General features: G+C 47.1%; 1 protein-coding gene across 2 annotated transcripts in view; it reads left to right on the top strand.

Annotated features, from left to right (window-relative positions):
• Positions 1-6: 6 nt before the first annotated feature.
• Positions 7-15,523, top strand: part of SHC4 (SHC adaptor protein 4) — a 28,452-nt gene continuing 12,935 nt past the window's right edge. For both annotated transcript variants that reach the window (XM_017742712.1, XM_008640037.2), the window contains exons 1-4: positions 7-1,080; positions 7,965-8,035; positions 13,971-14,034; positions 14,923-15,042. In XM_017742712.1, the coding sequence (XP_017598201.1) occupies positions 496-1,080; positions 7,965-8,035; positions 13,971-14,034; positions 14,923-15,042 (840 nt within the window). In that variant the 5' untranslated portion in view covers positions 7-495. The remainder of the gene's footprint in view (positions 1,081-7,964; positions 8,036-13,970; positions 14,035-14,922; positions 15,043-15,523) is intronic.

The raw sequence follows: 15,523 nt of genomic DNA, 5'->3' as shown, positions 1-15,523 counted from the left end.
TGCTCTTCGCCTCTGGGGCAGCGGCGATGGAAGTGCAGAGAGCCGGGCACCTTACGGGGTTCATGCCGGTCTGAAAATACGTTTGGGCTCGTAGCTGTCTTGCTCTGCTTTGTGTGGAATATGCTTGAGCTTTCGCTGCAGCCAGGACTCCGCAATTATTGATGCTACAGCTGTGAGTCTTCAGAGCTAGGTGGGATTTAGTGCCTGTCTTGAGGCAGGAATGAAGGCAGGTTTGGAGAGTGGCTCTTCAGCTTAAGGTGCTACACCACCGATGTGCTTTCCTGTATGCTGCTTTTATTACTGCTTACAAAATGCCAGATGTCCATGCAGTTTTAAACCTTGTCCATTGAGGAAAAGAAACCATTCAAGAGGCAGTCAGCAAAAATATCCAATAGGTTTCTGTTTTGAAAATTGTTTGACTTGCTTGATTTCCATATAATTTATCTACAAGAGCCAATTTATGCAAGAATATCCAGTTACAGATCTGCCAAGGCTATGAGAGAACGCAGCCAGCAGAGCCTCGGTGGACACGTCCTGTACGTAGGGTTATTCAGACATCCAGGAATGCTGCACAGGGCTAAGTACAGCCGATTCAGGAATGATTCCATAACCTCCCTAGATGAAGGTACACAAAATACGTCTTTAAATATCAAAGGTTCTTCCTCCTCTTCCCATTCTTCAACACCCAACTTACTGACAGAAGATGTCTCCTTGGGGCCACAGGACGCCTGCACCACGCTGTGCACGCTGATCCCCCGGATGGCCAACATTAAACTTGCCAACCCGTCAAATCTGCCGGGGCTGAAAAGCTTCTGCCTGGGAACGAAAGAGGTGCCGCGAATTAAACTCACGGAGTGCGTTACCATCCCGAGCAGCCCAACCTCGCCTGAGATCAGCTGCCTGTCGGCCTCGTATCCCCAGCCAGACCTGGACAAGCTGCTCCTAACCCCAAAGCCAGTGGGCGACTGCGCTGTGCGGGGAGCTGAGGAGCCCGCTCCTGTGGGCAGGCAGGACAGGGGCCTCGCACAGAGCAATGAAAGCACGTCCAGCCAGGAGCCAGGAGCCACCTACAGTGTGCGGGTGAGTACTTCTCCCTGGGCTTCCATTCTCTGACAGAGCTAACAGCTCAGCTGGGTGACCTCCATTTTCCCGCCTCTAGAGTCCATGCCCCGAAATACTGAATTCTCCCGTGTATTTCCTGTCTTCTGGTGTACGTAGGGCTGTGGCGTTGAACTGAGGGAGCTAAAAGCACCCCAGCTGCTTCCAGAGGTAACACAACATCCAATTCCAAAGGACTATCTGTAGACTTTCTGAGGAGTGCTGTTGAGCTGCAACGAAAACGGGTTACTCTGGCCTGAAATGTGTGTTGGAGGGAAAAGGAGGCCCATGAAAGGGCTCCCCATCCCTCACAGAGCAACTCCACGCACTGGATGCATTCTGGCCCACACTGCCGACATATTTGTCAGGGAGGCTGTGGGGCAGGCACTGCCCAGGTTGTATTTCCAGTAAGGTTTTCTGCTGCTCTTCCTTTCATGGGCAGGATCTCTGAAGGGGGTTCCCTGGCCGGAGCCTCACAACGCAACAGGGAGATGTTCTTCCCTGCATCTTGCTGCTTATGTTGTTCCCATGGCTGTGAGCCTTCAGGAATCTGCCCAAGGAGAGCTGCAAGAACATTGCTGACATGTCCTGGCCAAACTCTTGGTGTTCTTTTTAACTAGCCCCTTTAGCAATAGCAGCAGGTTGGTAAATAAGTAGAATAGGGGTTTGGGCATTTCAGCATCAGAGGATGGGCAAGGTGAGAGGATGAGCAAGGTGCTCATTTCCCCAGAGACCACCAGGCTTCTTCAGGAGCTGGTGAGGAAGCCTCAGATGGGCTGGGAAGTGGCCAGGGCTGCAGCATGGCAGGAGTATGGTGCAGAGGCATGGTCTCACCTGGAGGCAAAGCAGGGCCGAGAGACCAAGGGCTGAGCAGTTGGAGCTGCTTCCAGTCCTTACCCTCTCGCCCTGGCCCTTGCCCTCCCTCCTGTGTGTTTGGAGACACTCACTCTCCCCATCCAGCTTCTTGTGCCCTTTTGGGGCATGGGATTGTTGGGATGTCAGCAGAGACCCTTCTAGGAGGCGGGTCAGACCTACGTTATTGAGACCGCTGATCTATTGTGCCAGAGATCTTTGGCCTTAACAGCATAATCAGAGTCTGAGGAGGATTCAACAATTACATGGAAAGGATCTACATTTATTTTAGAAAGGCAATAATGTGGTGAATTAAAGAAATGCCATAGGGCAGAAGCTGTCCCCTGCAGACTGGAGCGAGGCAGAAATTTTCTTGGTGTTGTTTTAAAAAGAGGAAGTGCTGGGCTCATTGCATCCCCTGGGGGAGGCAGTTGTGGCTGGGTGTGACAGGGCTGCTGTCTCACAGCCATGTGTCACCCAGGCCTGATGAGGAAGCTGAGACCCACAAGAGCACCTGGTCCCCCAAAATGCTCGTGCAAATAACAAAGAGCCCAAATATTAATATTTTAAGAGGAGCCTGGACAGCTCTGATTCTCACGCTGCTATGTTTCAAAACACAGTTTGTATGCAGATTGCTGCTGGCTTTTCGAGGGGAATATTTACCATGTCCTTGTTCACATTCTACCCATTACACACCTTCCCACAACGCTGCCCATCGGGAGCTGAGGGTGTCTCTAAATGGTGCCCATAGTGGCCATGGCACTTATCTTTCCTGCTGGGGTTTGTCACGGCTGTGATGAGCCTGAGGAATATTCCAAGAGGCACTTGCCATCCTCACTCTTGCTTGTCAGGGAGTGCAAGGGAGGTGGCTGCTCCTGAGCAGGAGGATGAGATCTGGCTCTTAGCACTGTCCTGCACCAGTGGTTTCTCTGAGAACAGCAAGGATGATGTTTACTGGACCTAACATGGAGTAAGGCTCTGTGCCTGAGCTTAAATCAAAGCACGAGTCTTTGAAAGATGATTGGTTTTAAAAATGTGCTACTTAACTAAAATGTGAAAAGGAAATACTATTGCCAGATATTTCATTACAATACCATTACACTTTAAAATAATATGGTGAAGGTTGTTTGCAGCATCCTTTGTCTTAAAGGGGTTTTACCAACGTACAGGTTGATCCTCTGCTAGCGGTTTGATGGCGAACGCATACACATAATGCCATCATATATATCTAAAATCAGTTACATGTCTCTAGATTAAAAGGAGCCTGACTATTTCTAACATGGAAGTTCAGAATGACATGAACTGCTCCCTGAAAGTGCACGTGGGCACCAGTGCCCTGCAGAGTCCTGTTGTCCATGAAGGATGCCACTGGTCAGCCTGGAGCAGTTGCTCCCTGCCTCTGTGTGGGGAAGGGGGTCCAGGGCAGCCCTTTCCTGGTCCTAGGTTGCCACCAGCGCCTCTCCCAGGTTCAGGGCAGGGAAATATTGTGCTATTTCAGCTGTAGCCACTTCCCTGGCGCTCAGCACCCTGACACTGCACCCGGAGAGTTGCTCTGCATCGCCCGTCGTAAATAAATAACTACACGCGTGTGCGCAGCCGGGCTCTCGCAGGAAGGAGATGGGCTCCGGTGATTCATGGCTTCAGAGCCGCAGCTGTGAATCATGCGCCGGGGGCTCGGGACTGAAGGGTGCCGGGCTCGGGGTTTGGGCTTTGAGCAGCCCCGCAGCGCCCGCGGGTGCGCGCCTCGGGTCCGCGGGAACGCGCCTCGGCTCCGCGGCATCGCCCGCGGGGCACACGCGCCTCTCCGGGGAACCGATTCTCACAGAAACCTGCGTGTTTTCAGGCCATTTGCTTTGTCACAGCCGGAGAACGGGGGCAGGGTGGATTGGGAACGATTCTGTTAGAGACCTGGCCCGAGTGCAGGGATGCAGAAAGTGGTCTTTCAGCACAAAACTAAAAAGACAGGGAAAATATTTCTTTATGGCTGCATTTATGACTTCCCTGTTTTGTTTTTTTTTTTTCCTCGAGATATATTTAAAAATTAAAAGCCTTTGAATAAAACGGTCAGACCTCCCCAGAAAAAATTTCATTTATCAAAAGCTAATCTTCATCACAAAAAGCCCTGGCTTGCTGCCCTTAGGGAAGAGGCTGTGCTGCGTGGGCACGAGGAGTGGGACAGACCAAGGGCCTGTCTGTCTGTCTGTCTGCACCGCTGCTGCTGCAGGGGGGAAGATGAGAGCAGGGCGAGCACATGAGGAGAGTTAGGCTAGCACCGGCAAACTACTGGTGGGGGTTTTTTGTGCTTAATGATCTTTAATGGGCTTTTTTCATCCTTGAAGGTATCTAGTCTGCTTTTCAGCTGGTTCTGCCCGGATTTTGCGCTGTCTCACAGGTGCCCCGGGGGTACCACCCACGTCTGCAGTGCTGTGCACTGCTGCTGTGGGCTGCCTTGGCCTCTCCACTTCCCGTGATGGGAATGGGAGAGGTTCTGCTGCCTTTGATTTTGGATCTGGATGGGGTTGGTGTTTGCTGGAGGAAACCAGTGTGGTTCAGGCTGAGGAATGAGCCGATTGAATGTCCTGCAGGGCACAAACCTGGGCCAAAGTTCTTCATTAGCTGACTGGTGGCGGCTAACAGCGTTATGGAGCACTTACCCCAGCCCAGTAAATCCTGCTGTGTGAGGCAGGATGAGCAGCTGAGCTGACTGGCACAGTGGAGTCTGTGTGCTGGCAGGAGCAGTGCCACTGCCAGGGGAGCTCTGGTGGTCTCTGCTTTCCAGTGGGCACAGTGGCTTTCCAACCCCAAGGCTACCACAGGCCCTAAGGAAGGGCTGAGAAAACTTCCTGACAAAAACTACAGTAATTGTGCTTTGCTCATTCCCCACACCCCTGGCTGGCTCCTGGTGTTGGCTGCCAGGGTGAAAACAGAGAAATCTCACAACAGGTTCCTGAGCCTGGCACTCTGCATTGTCCTGCCATGTGCTGCTTATTCACACTGGCCCTACCTAGTGCCTTCACATCTCCTCCCACACAGTCCCTCATCCTGTTTGCAGCCACTTTCTGTCATCTCATGTAAATGGATGTGAAAAGGTGTGTGCATCTTCAATAACTGCTGTTCTCTTCCACCACCTCCCTGCCATCCTGGCGGTGTGGGGAAATGGCAGCCGGCCCCCGATCACGCTCTGTATTCAAACCCCAAGGGACAAAGCAGTTCCTGGTGCCAGTGCTCTCCACAGGCCCTTGCAGGCAGATGGGATATCTCTGCAGATGGGATATCTCTGCACATGTTGCTGTTAGTGGAGCTGTTCCCTTTCCAGCAGGGGCCAGGGAGTCTTTCCTTTCCCTCCCAAGAGCTGCAGCTTGTCTTGGCAAAAGCTCTCCATCCTGCTGCTGACAGAACAGTGGGTTCAGCATCTGCTTTCATCAGCAATATCAGGTCTTCAGCCCTTGGCTTGTTTCACTGTTGCTGTTTTATTTTCTATAGGTAGCTGAATTCTGCAGTTACATCTGTGCTCGTTGCCCCAGGCTGGTTAGTGCACCCTTGGGCCTGTGTCCAGCTTCCCCCAACTTGCCCAGCAGCTCGGTGACCTGGGTCTTGCCTCCCTCTGTGAGCTTCAGAAGATGAACACCCCTCCTTGGACACCACTTTTGGACCTGGTTATCACAAAAGTACCTGGTGAATAGCTTGGGCTGGGGCAAGAGCTGTGGGCTGTTGTGGCTTCCCGTCCCAGGCAACCGTAGTTGCTGCCCTGCCCATGCTTTAGTTTAACCTTCCCTGCAGCAGGAAAGATGAGTTGGCCTCGACCCTGCATCACCAGAGAAGCCTGTTGGGTTTCTGTGGCAGCTGCTGTTTGGGGTGTACAGGACAGGGAGTAGGGGCACCACCTGAACTGGAGTTTGGGTGCAGAAGTCTCTGAGACAAACATTGTCCTTCTCCCCTGCCTTCCCCTTTCCCTCATACATTGGTTGTGCTGCTTCTGAGATTTTGCTATGGAGGGGTTAATATTTTCCTTGTTTATTTGTTAATTATTTTTTTCTTCCTTGGAGAATGTCTTTTGTTTTCTTGAATAGGCTTCTGGTATTCCATTGTCCTTTGGTGTGCTCCATAGGCTTCTCCCAGGCTCTGTGACCCTGACTTCCTCTGCCCCAGCCCCACATCGTCCCCCTGCCCAAGGCTCTGCTGGTTCTCTGTACCCTCATACTGTGAAGTGAAGGTTCAGCCATCACGAGCTGCACCACGTCAGATAACCAACAACAGCTGAAATAAATGAGAGATGCAGTGAGGTGCCATGTTAATGCACTTCCCTACTCAGGCTTTTAAAGGGAAAAAAAAAAAAAGGTCTTTTGTGAATCATTGATAAGTTCAGCTTCACTCAGGGTCACTTATGCAAAAACCTAATATTGATTTTTCATCTTTGCTTAGAGTAGCTTCCCACGCATCTGTTCAGGATGCAATGGGGACTCACTTATCAGCATATGACTCACCTACTCCTCTAAATTTTTCTTTTTTCAAGGATAGAGGAGCAGCCAACCAGCTCACAGGATGCTTGACCTTATACTGTAGGATCAGAGGTCGTTGCTGTGCTACAAGCTGAGGCTCTGGACATATTTTCCACATTTGCTTCGTTCCTGTTAAGCAGGAATATCTTTAACAAGGCAGATAGCTCTCAAAGTCATTAAATGTTCATTAGGGAAGCAGTTCTGCCAACCTTTCAGATTCTTATTGATGTTCTTCCAGGTCTCTGACCTAATTCTGGAGTTCTCCCAAGGGTTACATTGCTATCTGGAAAGAAAGCAAAATAGGGATAATACAATTGTTGTGGAATCCCTGACTGCACATATAATGTTCTCTTTTTCACACATACATTCATTTCTGAAAGTCTCCAAAGCTGAAACAGATACCTAGACCCAACCCTCTCTGAATGGCCCAGCAGAAAAATTGATTTACAGGCAAAATGAGGCACAGGAACTAAATACGGTACCTTTCTCTGACACAGAATGCTTTCTCCCTCCATTCAGACAAGGGGACAGAGCATGCACGTCCCTGCCTGGGTTTGCCAAGTTGTCTCTGTGTCCCAGAAGCTTTGACTTCGTGAAGGAGAGGTCTGCACAGGCAGGCTGTGACTGCAGCCTCTGGGCACTGTGTGAGCACTGCAGGATGGTGCCAAGAGGAAAAATGAGAGACCCAGACCTATGCCAGCCTGTTGAAATGAAGAGATCAGACTGCTTCAACAACAGAGAGATGGACATTCACAGAAATGCTGAAGGATTAGTGAGATATGTTTGGGGATATGCCATCACATCCTTGATATTTCTGAGAATTAGTCTTATGCAAATCCCAAATGAGTATAGAAAAAGCCCCAGCTCTGTTCCATACAACAGAAGTGTGGCAGTCAGCCTTTAATAAGAGCAGGTCAGTTTATAGTGTAGGCTCTTAAGAGCTGTTGCTACGAGCTGGAATTGCAACTTCACATCTTTCATCTTCTGCAGAGGTTATTTGTCATCAGACACGTAGCAGTGTGGAGCCAGTGGTTTTCCTCGTGGCCTGTAATGCCTCTGCTCTCTGAAGGGACACTCAGCTCTTCTGCAGGGGGGCTCTGAGTGCATTGGTCTCGTGGGGCTTCCAGAGCCTCTCTGCTCCTGAGGACTCTGTTCTCTCCAGTATTCCCTCATGTATTTCTCCCAGCTCAGTCTCACAGGCTAATAAGTGAGAGTAAGTAGAAATGAAAAAAAAGGAATAATTGGATTTTGTGTCCCCAGAGTGCTTTACCTTTTTTTTTCTTTTGTGCTATGGTGTTTAAGCCATTGGTATCTTTATTGCTCTTCTCTACACTTTTAGTAAAACAAGATCTATTTAGGAAGCAGCTTTAGGATGGCTGATTTGATTTTCCATTTAGGCTGTGGTTCTGCATAAACTTAGTGGACAGTAATCACATTTGCTTCCTCCTGTGATCCTCCTCTTACTTGTGTACCAGATATTAACAGTACTCCCTTTTCTCTGTCTGTTTTCCATAGTACATGGGCTGTATTGAAGTGCTGCAGTCAATGAGATCCCTGGACTTTGGCACGCGAACACAAGTCACCAGGTGGGTGGTATAAAACTCAGATTCAGACCAAGAATGAAAAGCCTGAGTGCTAATTTCTGTATAAAGCTGAGGGTGTGTGCCAAGCTCTGAGACAATTCTGAATAGGAGTTCGCATGTTTTGTTTTGTTTTTTCCTAAGTGATGATTTGAATTATTTGATCATTACAATAGGCTATTTGCATTGGAAAATGAATTGTTTCGGGCACAGACGTAATTCCTCTCCCAGTTCTTCTGTCTCAGTGAGCCTCCCCCTGCAGTGCCAGCTGGGGACTGGCAGCAGCCGGGCTGTGCACGTGGGCTCGGCGCTGCCTGCACAGGGGAAACCCACTGCTGCTGCCGTGCCTGTGGGTGCCGTGGCCAAGGTGGAGAGCCAGGACCCTCATGGGTCTCTCTGCCACGCTGCTTCACTCCTGATGCAGAAAGTGCCATCAGTCCCTCAATCTAGCAAGGTCATCTAATGAATTTTTATCAGATGTATGACATCGCTTGACCCCATCTGCACCGAGACCAGGCACAGCTGGAGGTGGAGTCACAAGGAAAGCATGTTGAAATACAGCTGTTTCCATCTGTACTGCAAGCCCAAGTTTTTAGGCTGCAAATCAGATAAAGATTAATATTTCATTTTCAGATACAGCTGGGGATGTGGTTTAAATGTGAAATATTTTGTGGTCTTTTGAGAACTTTGCAACTTCTGTTGCAGACTGATGCCAGTTTCTGGGTGTAGATTGTTAGTACCCCCATGCCTGTGGGGTGGCTGAAATGTCCTGTCAGAAACAGAAAAGCAAAATTTTCTTTTTACATTTATTCTTGCAAGTCTGGCACTGCAGGAGTGTTTGAGTTTTCAAAACAATCACCTTCTTTCCAGCTCTGAGTGCTGTGTGCTGCTGCCATGTGCTCACGGTCCAGCAGTCAGGACTAGCGCTCTGCCAGGCAGCCCCAGCAGCCACCCAGCAGCTCAGCACCTCCAAAGGCTTTTTGGAGACATGGGTGGCTGCAGGTTATATTGACCTGGCCTTAGACATGCTCCCTTGTCTTCTCAGCTGCTCCTCTGGCACAGTTCATGCTGAGGATGCCAGGAGTGTGGCTGAGGGTTCCTGTGCCTGCCCAGATTTCCTTCCTGCTGGCAGGAGATTTTCCGATGCTGTTTTGCTTGCTCAAGTTTGTATCAAAGAAGTCATGAAGAAAGGAAAGCAACATGAAGAGATTAGTGTTGCATTTATACCTGTTGGCTCCCAGACTTACCAGCTGAACGGAACTGAAAAACTTGAGTCCTTCAGTGCCCATAGACTTCACTTTAAAGCTGTCCTGTTTGTTTTATATTCAGAATCAGCAGCTGTTGACATTTACAACTGGCATAAGCACACACTCACCCAGTTCCTGCATGTGGGTATCAAGAAGTGCCTGAGATACCACTATTCTTCCCTCAGGCGAGTCCTTTCCTGACCGAGAAGAGCCATGTAATACACTGAGCCCAAAGCCCAGGCCACTCAGTTCTTCACAGCTCAGCTAGAGGGTGAGGTTATCTCCTGTTTGCAAGAGGTGTGTGTGCTGCTGTGCTGAGAGAACAGAGCTTTGGATGGTTTGTCTGGAAAATAATGAATATGAATTACTGCGTGACAAGAGCTTGGCAACTTAAATTTGGGCCAGATAGTAAGGTTTTGTTAAGCAGAACTATGTCAAAATTTAACAATGGAAGTATTTCCATCACCTAAAAAAAATGCCACTGCTGACCTTAACACGAGAAATTCAAAACTTAAACTGTTTGCAAACCAGATGCTGAAGTGCTGAGCTCACGCATGCAAACTTTAAAGTTTGATCAATGACAAGCTGACTGGAGCAAAGATAACATTGATTATTCCCCTATTGTTCTCTCAGGGGAGTAAGTTTATAGAGACATGCACAATGCACCAACCAAGGAGCTGCTGGAAATTATCCCATTTTAATCGTGCCTGTTATTGAACTGGGGTAAAAAATATTTTTACTTTGACGGCATTGCACTAAACAAAGAGGCATCTTCTGTTTTGAGGTGAGGTAGAAAGGGTCTCTAGTTATGTCTGCACCCTTCCTTGCTTTATGTGTATGTGCATGCTTAGTTACCTCATGTTATCTAAAATTGAAGATGTTATTTATCTACCTTATGAATGTTGGAAAGATCAACAAACTCATGTTTGCCAAAGTGCAGTGAGGCATCCAAAGGCATGAACATGGAGGATTTACTTTCTGTTTTCTTGCTGGACTTGCATTTTCAGTTGCTTGGCAGGCACATGGTTAGGGAAGGCAGAAAGTGGCCTCTCCAGTCCTATGAATGACCATGGGGTGTAGAGGTGCTGTGTGGCCAAATGACCACAGTGCAGCAAGGGAAGGGCTGGGCACTGAGGTGCTCTTTACCCTCGGTGGCTGTGGGGTGAGGAGGTTGGCAGAGGAGATTCCACTGCTTGTTTTCCAGCTCTCTGCTGTTGCCCGCCCATGACCCAACTTACTTGTTCTTAGGACATCCCTCCCATTTTGCAGAAATCTGTGATCTCAGACTCTGTGTAGATGAGAAAAGTAACACCAAGAAATAACAATAAGGGTAACAGATTCTTCTGCTTGAGGGGCTTTGTATTTTTTTTGTAATGGCTAGCCTGTGCTTGCTGTTCTGGATACAACATGTGTTTGGGTTGTCACCCTTGTGCTGTGGCGGGTCCTGCCTTAGCTGGACCCTGATATGTTCTTCTCTTGTCCAGCCCTTCAGCTCTTTTCCTCTTACACTTTTCCCACTTCTGTTAAATCAAGCTGATTATCAGTCATCAAATTTGGGCATTTCTGGGAAAAGGGTTTCTGCATCTTGGATTGGGACATTAACTTGCAAACCCGAAAATGGTCAGGCAGTGAGGGGTGAAGGGCATCTGAAATGTGCAGCCGGGGAGGGCTGCTGGAAGAAGGCTGACTTTGTTTGGAAGATTAATTTCAACTTTGTTGAGCCACATAATCCCTTTCTGTTACATGGTGTAGGCAGGGCCCTAGATGCTTAAAAGCAAATCCTCAACAGCATGCTTGCTTGCTTACATCAGCCCATCTTTCGTCCTTTATTCTCATTTTGGGGGAACAATAAACAAAGCAGCTCAGTGTTGCTGCCCACAGGCGTTCTCCCGCACGGGCACGCTCTGGGAAGAGCAGGAGCCGTGTCTGCCACAGGTTTCACTCCAGGGCTGCAGATCTAGAGAAAACCTGTGGACTGTACTTCTGAGCAGGCCTGAAAAAGGAAAAAAAAAACCAAACCCAACTAGTCTAAAGGCTTATGGATACCAAAAATGGGTGACTGATTTCAGTTTATCGTGGACGCATCCAGAGTTTCTTTTCTTCCTAGTCTGTGGTGCAGGTTCTAGTTTGTGGAAATGGCTGCATGTAGGAAGTGTTCAGTTGTAGCAGCAGGTGTTACCAAACTCCTGCTTTTCACACCTTTAAAATAATATTTGTGAAGTTTTGTTAGATCACTTGGAAAATCACCCAGAGATGTGCAGCAAGAAATGTCTGTAAGATTATTTCCCCTACCAAAGAGAGGTAATAGAAACTATTAAGTAGAAATGGTTTGCCTACATTTTGGTTCCTTTTTGCTGGACAGTTGCTTCAGAGCATGGTGAAGTGGGCAGTCAACACACTTGTACAAGAACAGGCTCTGTGGCTGGCATCTCTGCCTACAACTTTTGATTTCACATGGGCTGCCTGACATGTACAAGAACTCATTTGTCACCAAAAGAGACAACTTCTCTGTTTTTCCAATTTGTTCTGTATCTGGTTTTCTTTCTAGGTAGGGCTAGACTTGAAGGCTCCAAGTAGCCTTAATGTCTTGGCTCTGATTTTAATTTCCTTTAATATTGAATGAGAAGATGAGTTCTCATTTTCCAAGCTGATTATTGGAATCTGCAAGTTCATCCTGCAGGATGCCTTCCTCTTTTTTCGTTTTTGGCCTTCCTCCTGGTACCAGGTAAATAAAACAGGAGCTAACCAAGAAGGGTATCAGGAATTTGCTTAAAAAAGGTATTTTCAGTTGTGTAGGGGGAAGTACTTTGCCTTTAAATGCTAAGAAGGGTCAGTGTTTAAAAGGCTGGGTTTCCATCTTGTGTAGCCCACAATGAGGCCCCTCTTCTTCCCTGCTGTTTTCACTCAGAAAATATTAATTATATTTTGCTGTGGGTGAGGTCTCCATTCATTTGACAGCATCCAGGTTGAATTTCTCAGGATGTTCCCTGGCAGGAAGCCTCAATGTGTATCACTGATCTTCAGTGCTTCAAGCACGTAGCCCACTGGTGTGGCAGCCTGTGGGGCACTGAGCAGGGGCAGCAGCGATGCTGGGGTTCACCAGCACTGGGCTGGCTTTATTTCCTCTCTGATCTGCAGGGTCCTGGGGGGACCATGCTCCTCACTGGGGCACCTCTGCTTCATGGGACATACCTGGCTGGAACCTTTTGTCATTGTGTGGTCTCCTGATATTTTTTAGCCCTTCTGAACCAAAACTTTCTCAGGAGATGAAAGCCAGTGGTGTTTTCCTCCCACGCACGCGCTGGAATCTGGAAACAGAAAAACTTTCCTAAGCAGCTCGTTTCCTAATTAGCTCTTTGGATAATAATTCAATAATATAAACAAATAATTAAACAAATTCCCTTCTGCTTTAGAGCAACAACAAAAAAATCCCAGCTTGGAAGATAAATCTGAATTCAGCCATGAGAGAAAGGCTGAGGCTTGAAGTGCCCAATATGGGACCCTAAGCCTGAGAGGGTGACAGGGCCTGTGGCACAGAGCCAGGGCAGCTGGAGAGGTTTGGGCTGCAGCTCCAACCGGGATGTCCAGGCAAGGTTATGGAAACTTGCAAAGCACATCCCAGCCCAGTAAGGCACTATTTTCCTGTTGACTTCAAAGCAATAAGTGTCAGTGAGGAAAAGCCTGTGACTGCCAGCAGAAAGGTTTTTTCCCAGCTGCTGGGCTAACCTCAACCAGGGCTGTCAGTGCTCCACTGAATGTCCAAACCAGCCACCTGCCTGAGCAAAGGCCACAGTTTGCCTTGTTCAAGTGTGGAAAATAGGCACAGCACACCACTCTGTTATCCTGTGTGGGATTTATCTTTGAGCTAGAAATGAACACCGTGTGTGCTTTATGCCTTACCCTTCTGCTGCCTGAACTGAGAGGAACCTGCAGAGGAGAATGAGTGGCTAGAGAGAAGGTTTAGTTTGGGAAATTCCTACAAGATATGGACTGATAGCTCTGAAAATGAACTGGAGAAGGTGATTATACCTCCACACCCCTCCACACTGTTGTTTGGGTTATTGTGTTTTTTGCTTTTGATTCTGTTAACTTGTTAGGGTATTTTTGTTTGGTTTGGTTTGGTTTTTTGGTTTGGTTTTCTTTGGTTGTTTTTTTTTTTTTTTTGAGAGGGGGGTGTTGTTTTGTTTTTTGGTTTAGTTTTGTTTTTTTTTAAAACAAATCCCAAATGCCAGAGAGTCGATCAGAGCACCCAGCTGGGCCCAGTCAGCACGCACCTGCTGTGCTAAATATGAAGGATTAAGCAGGGAGGAGCCCCTCTTGCCAAGCAAGAGACCTATTAACCATTCTGAGAAAAAGGGTTTGAAGGCATGAGGTTGTTTGTCTTGTGGTTAGTTATGTTTGGAGTTTTTTTTATTAAACAAATTTTCATTAGGTGAAACCGATTTTGATGAAGAAAAAGAATCAATCCAAACCAGGCTGCTGAATCACTGTATTTTGTTAAATAGCTCTTTTGGTTGTTTTTTTTTTTTAACAGTGGGAGGAAAGAAGAAAGAAAAACAACTGTGAAAGACCTTCCAGAAGACTTAAGTGTTTATAAGTGGGCTGATAACAATAAATTGCAGAGCTGCTGGCTCTGTTACAGATGGTGCATGTGAAATGATCCAACAGTTTGTGCTGTACTCTTTTATTTGCAGGGAAGCAATAAGCCGACTGTGTGAAGCTGTATCGGGTACAAATGGAGCTATAAAAAAGCGGAAGGTAAATCCTGTTTTGGCTTAGCAGTTATTTTTCTATATCTGCTTTTGATAAGCAGGATACATGATTCTCTAACAGGCTTCAATCCGTGCTGGAATTAGCACATATTAATCCATCTGAACTCAGCCTGGATAACATGGAAGCACTGGTTGCAGGGTGTTTAGCCCTTTTGGTTTGGGGCTCAGGCTACGCCCTGCTTTATTTTTCTCAGGATTAATGCTTTGCCCAGAGTTCCTGCTTCTACCAGCCCTTGCTGTGTGTGGTGCTTTACAAGTTTTAGGCTCTGGCTGCTAAATTTTTGGAATTGGGGTTTTTTTTTGGTTTGGAAGAGGGAGCTGATTCACTGGAAGTTATCTGCTACTTATTTATATATATAAAAAATTAAACACAGCTCAAATGGCAGTGTTTAATGGGTTTTATTAAGTAACTGGGATGCAATGAGGGGCAACATCAGTGGTTACAGTTGGGTTGTGTCCAGTGGAACTTATTGATTTCCTTCTGTAACTGTGGAGCTCAAGAGGAATGAACTTGCTCCTGAAAAAGGAATACATGAGAGAATTTCTTGCTTTACCCAGAAACACTTCATCCTTAGGAAACAAAGAAGAGTTCAGAAGGAAAATTGCACATTCCGAATTACTGAGCTATAGCATTTAGCTCACTGGGATTTTGCTTTAAAACTTTTTTCTCCTATTGTTGACATAAAACCCATTCCTACCAGTATTGTATTCACAGCTGATGTTTGTTAGAAGATCTATTTGTGTTTGATCAAGCCATTATCCTTTCTCCATTAAAAGTTTCAATAAGATACCGTAAAAGCTACTTGACTTTGATATGTTTCTGCCCCTCACAGAGTGGGCTGACAGCCTCTTTCTTTTGTTTCTTTGTTCAAAGCCTCCAGTGAAGTTTCTGTCTTCTGTACTTGGCAAAAGTAACCTTCAGTTTTCTGGCATGAATATAAAGCTGACCATTTCAACAAGCAGCCTCACTTTGATAAATGCTGACACACAGCAGGTAGGATACATGTAATCAGTGTCCTTTTTTCCATGCTACTGTTTTCTCCTTCTTCCTGGCTTCTGACAAAAGGCTGTGCCCTTCAAAGGGAAAGCAGCACCCTTTAGCAGACCCTGTTGAAGCTGAATTACATGATGCCTCTGAATTAAAAAATGAAAGCACTTTGGAGGAATTGAACATACAGCAGCAGGTCCTTTTAGTTCATGATGGTGTGTTCCATGAGGAGGGATCCTTGAGCACTTGGCAAACTGTTTCTCTGGATGTGTTTGCCTGTAAAGTGCCTAATAAACAAGGCACTGGGCCCAGCTGTAGTTTCTGACAAGTCCTAGGAGGAAAAAAAAATTGATAAAGATACTAAGTCAGAACTTGGCTTTGGTGTCATTCAAAGCTGTTTTACAGCTGGGTAATACACGTGTACAATCAGTTATACGACGTGAAGTCTCCAGGCTCCATTGAGGTGTGTTCCTGAGAGCCTGGATTT

The sequence above is a fragment of the Corvus brachyrhynchos genome, unplaced genomic scaffold, assembly GCF_000691975.1.
Source record: "Corvus brachyrhynchos isolate BGI_N302 unplaced genomic scaffold, ASM69197v1 scaffold97, whole genome shotgun sequence".
In the NCBI taxonomy this organism is placed as follows: Eukaryota; Metazoa; Chordata; class Aves; order Passeriformes; family Corvidae; genus Corvus; species Corvus brachyrhynchos.
The sequence above is the reverse complement of the archived record's forward strand: the minus strand, read 5'-3'. Positions and strand labels throughout refer to the sequence as shown.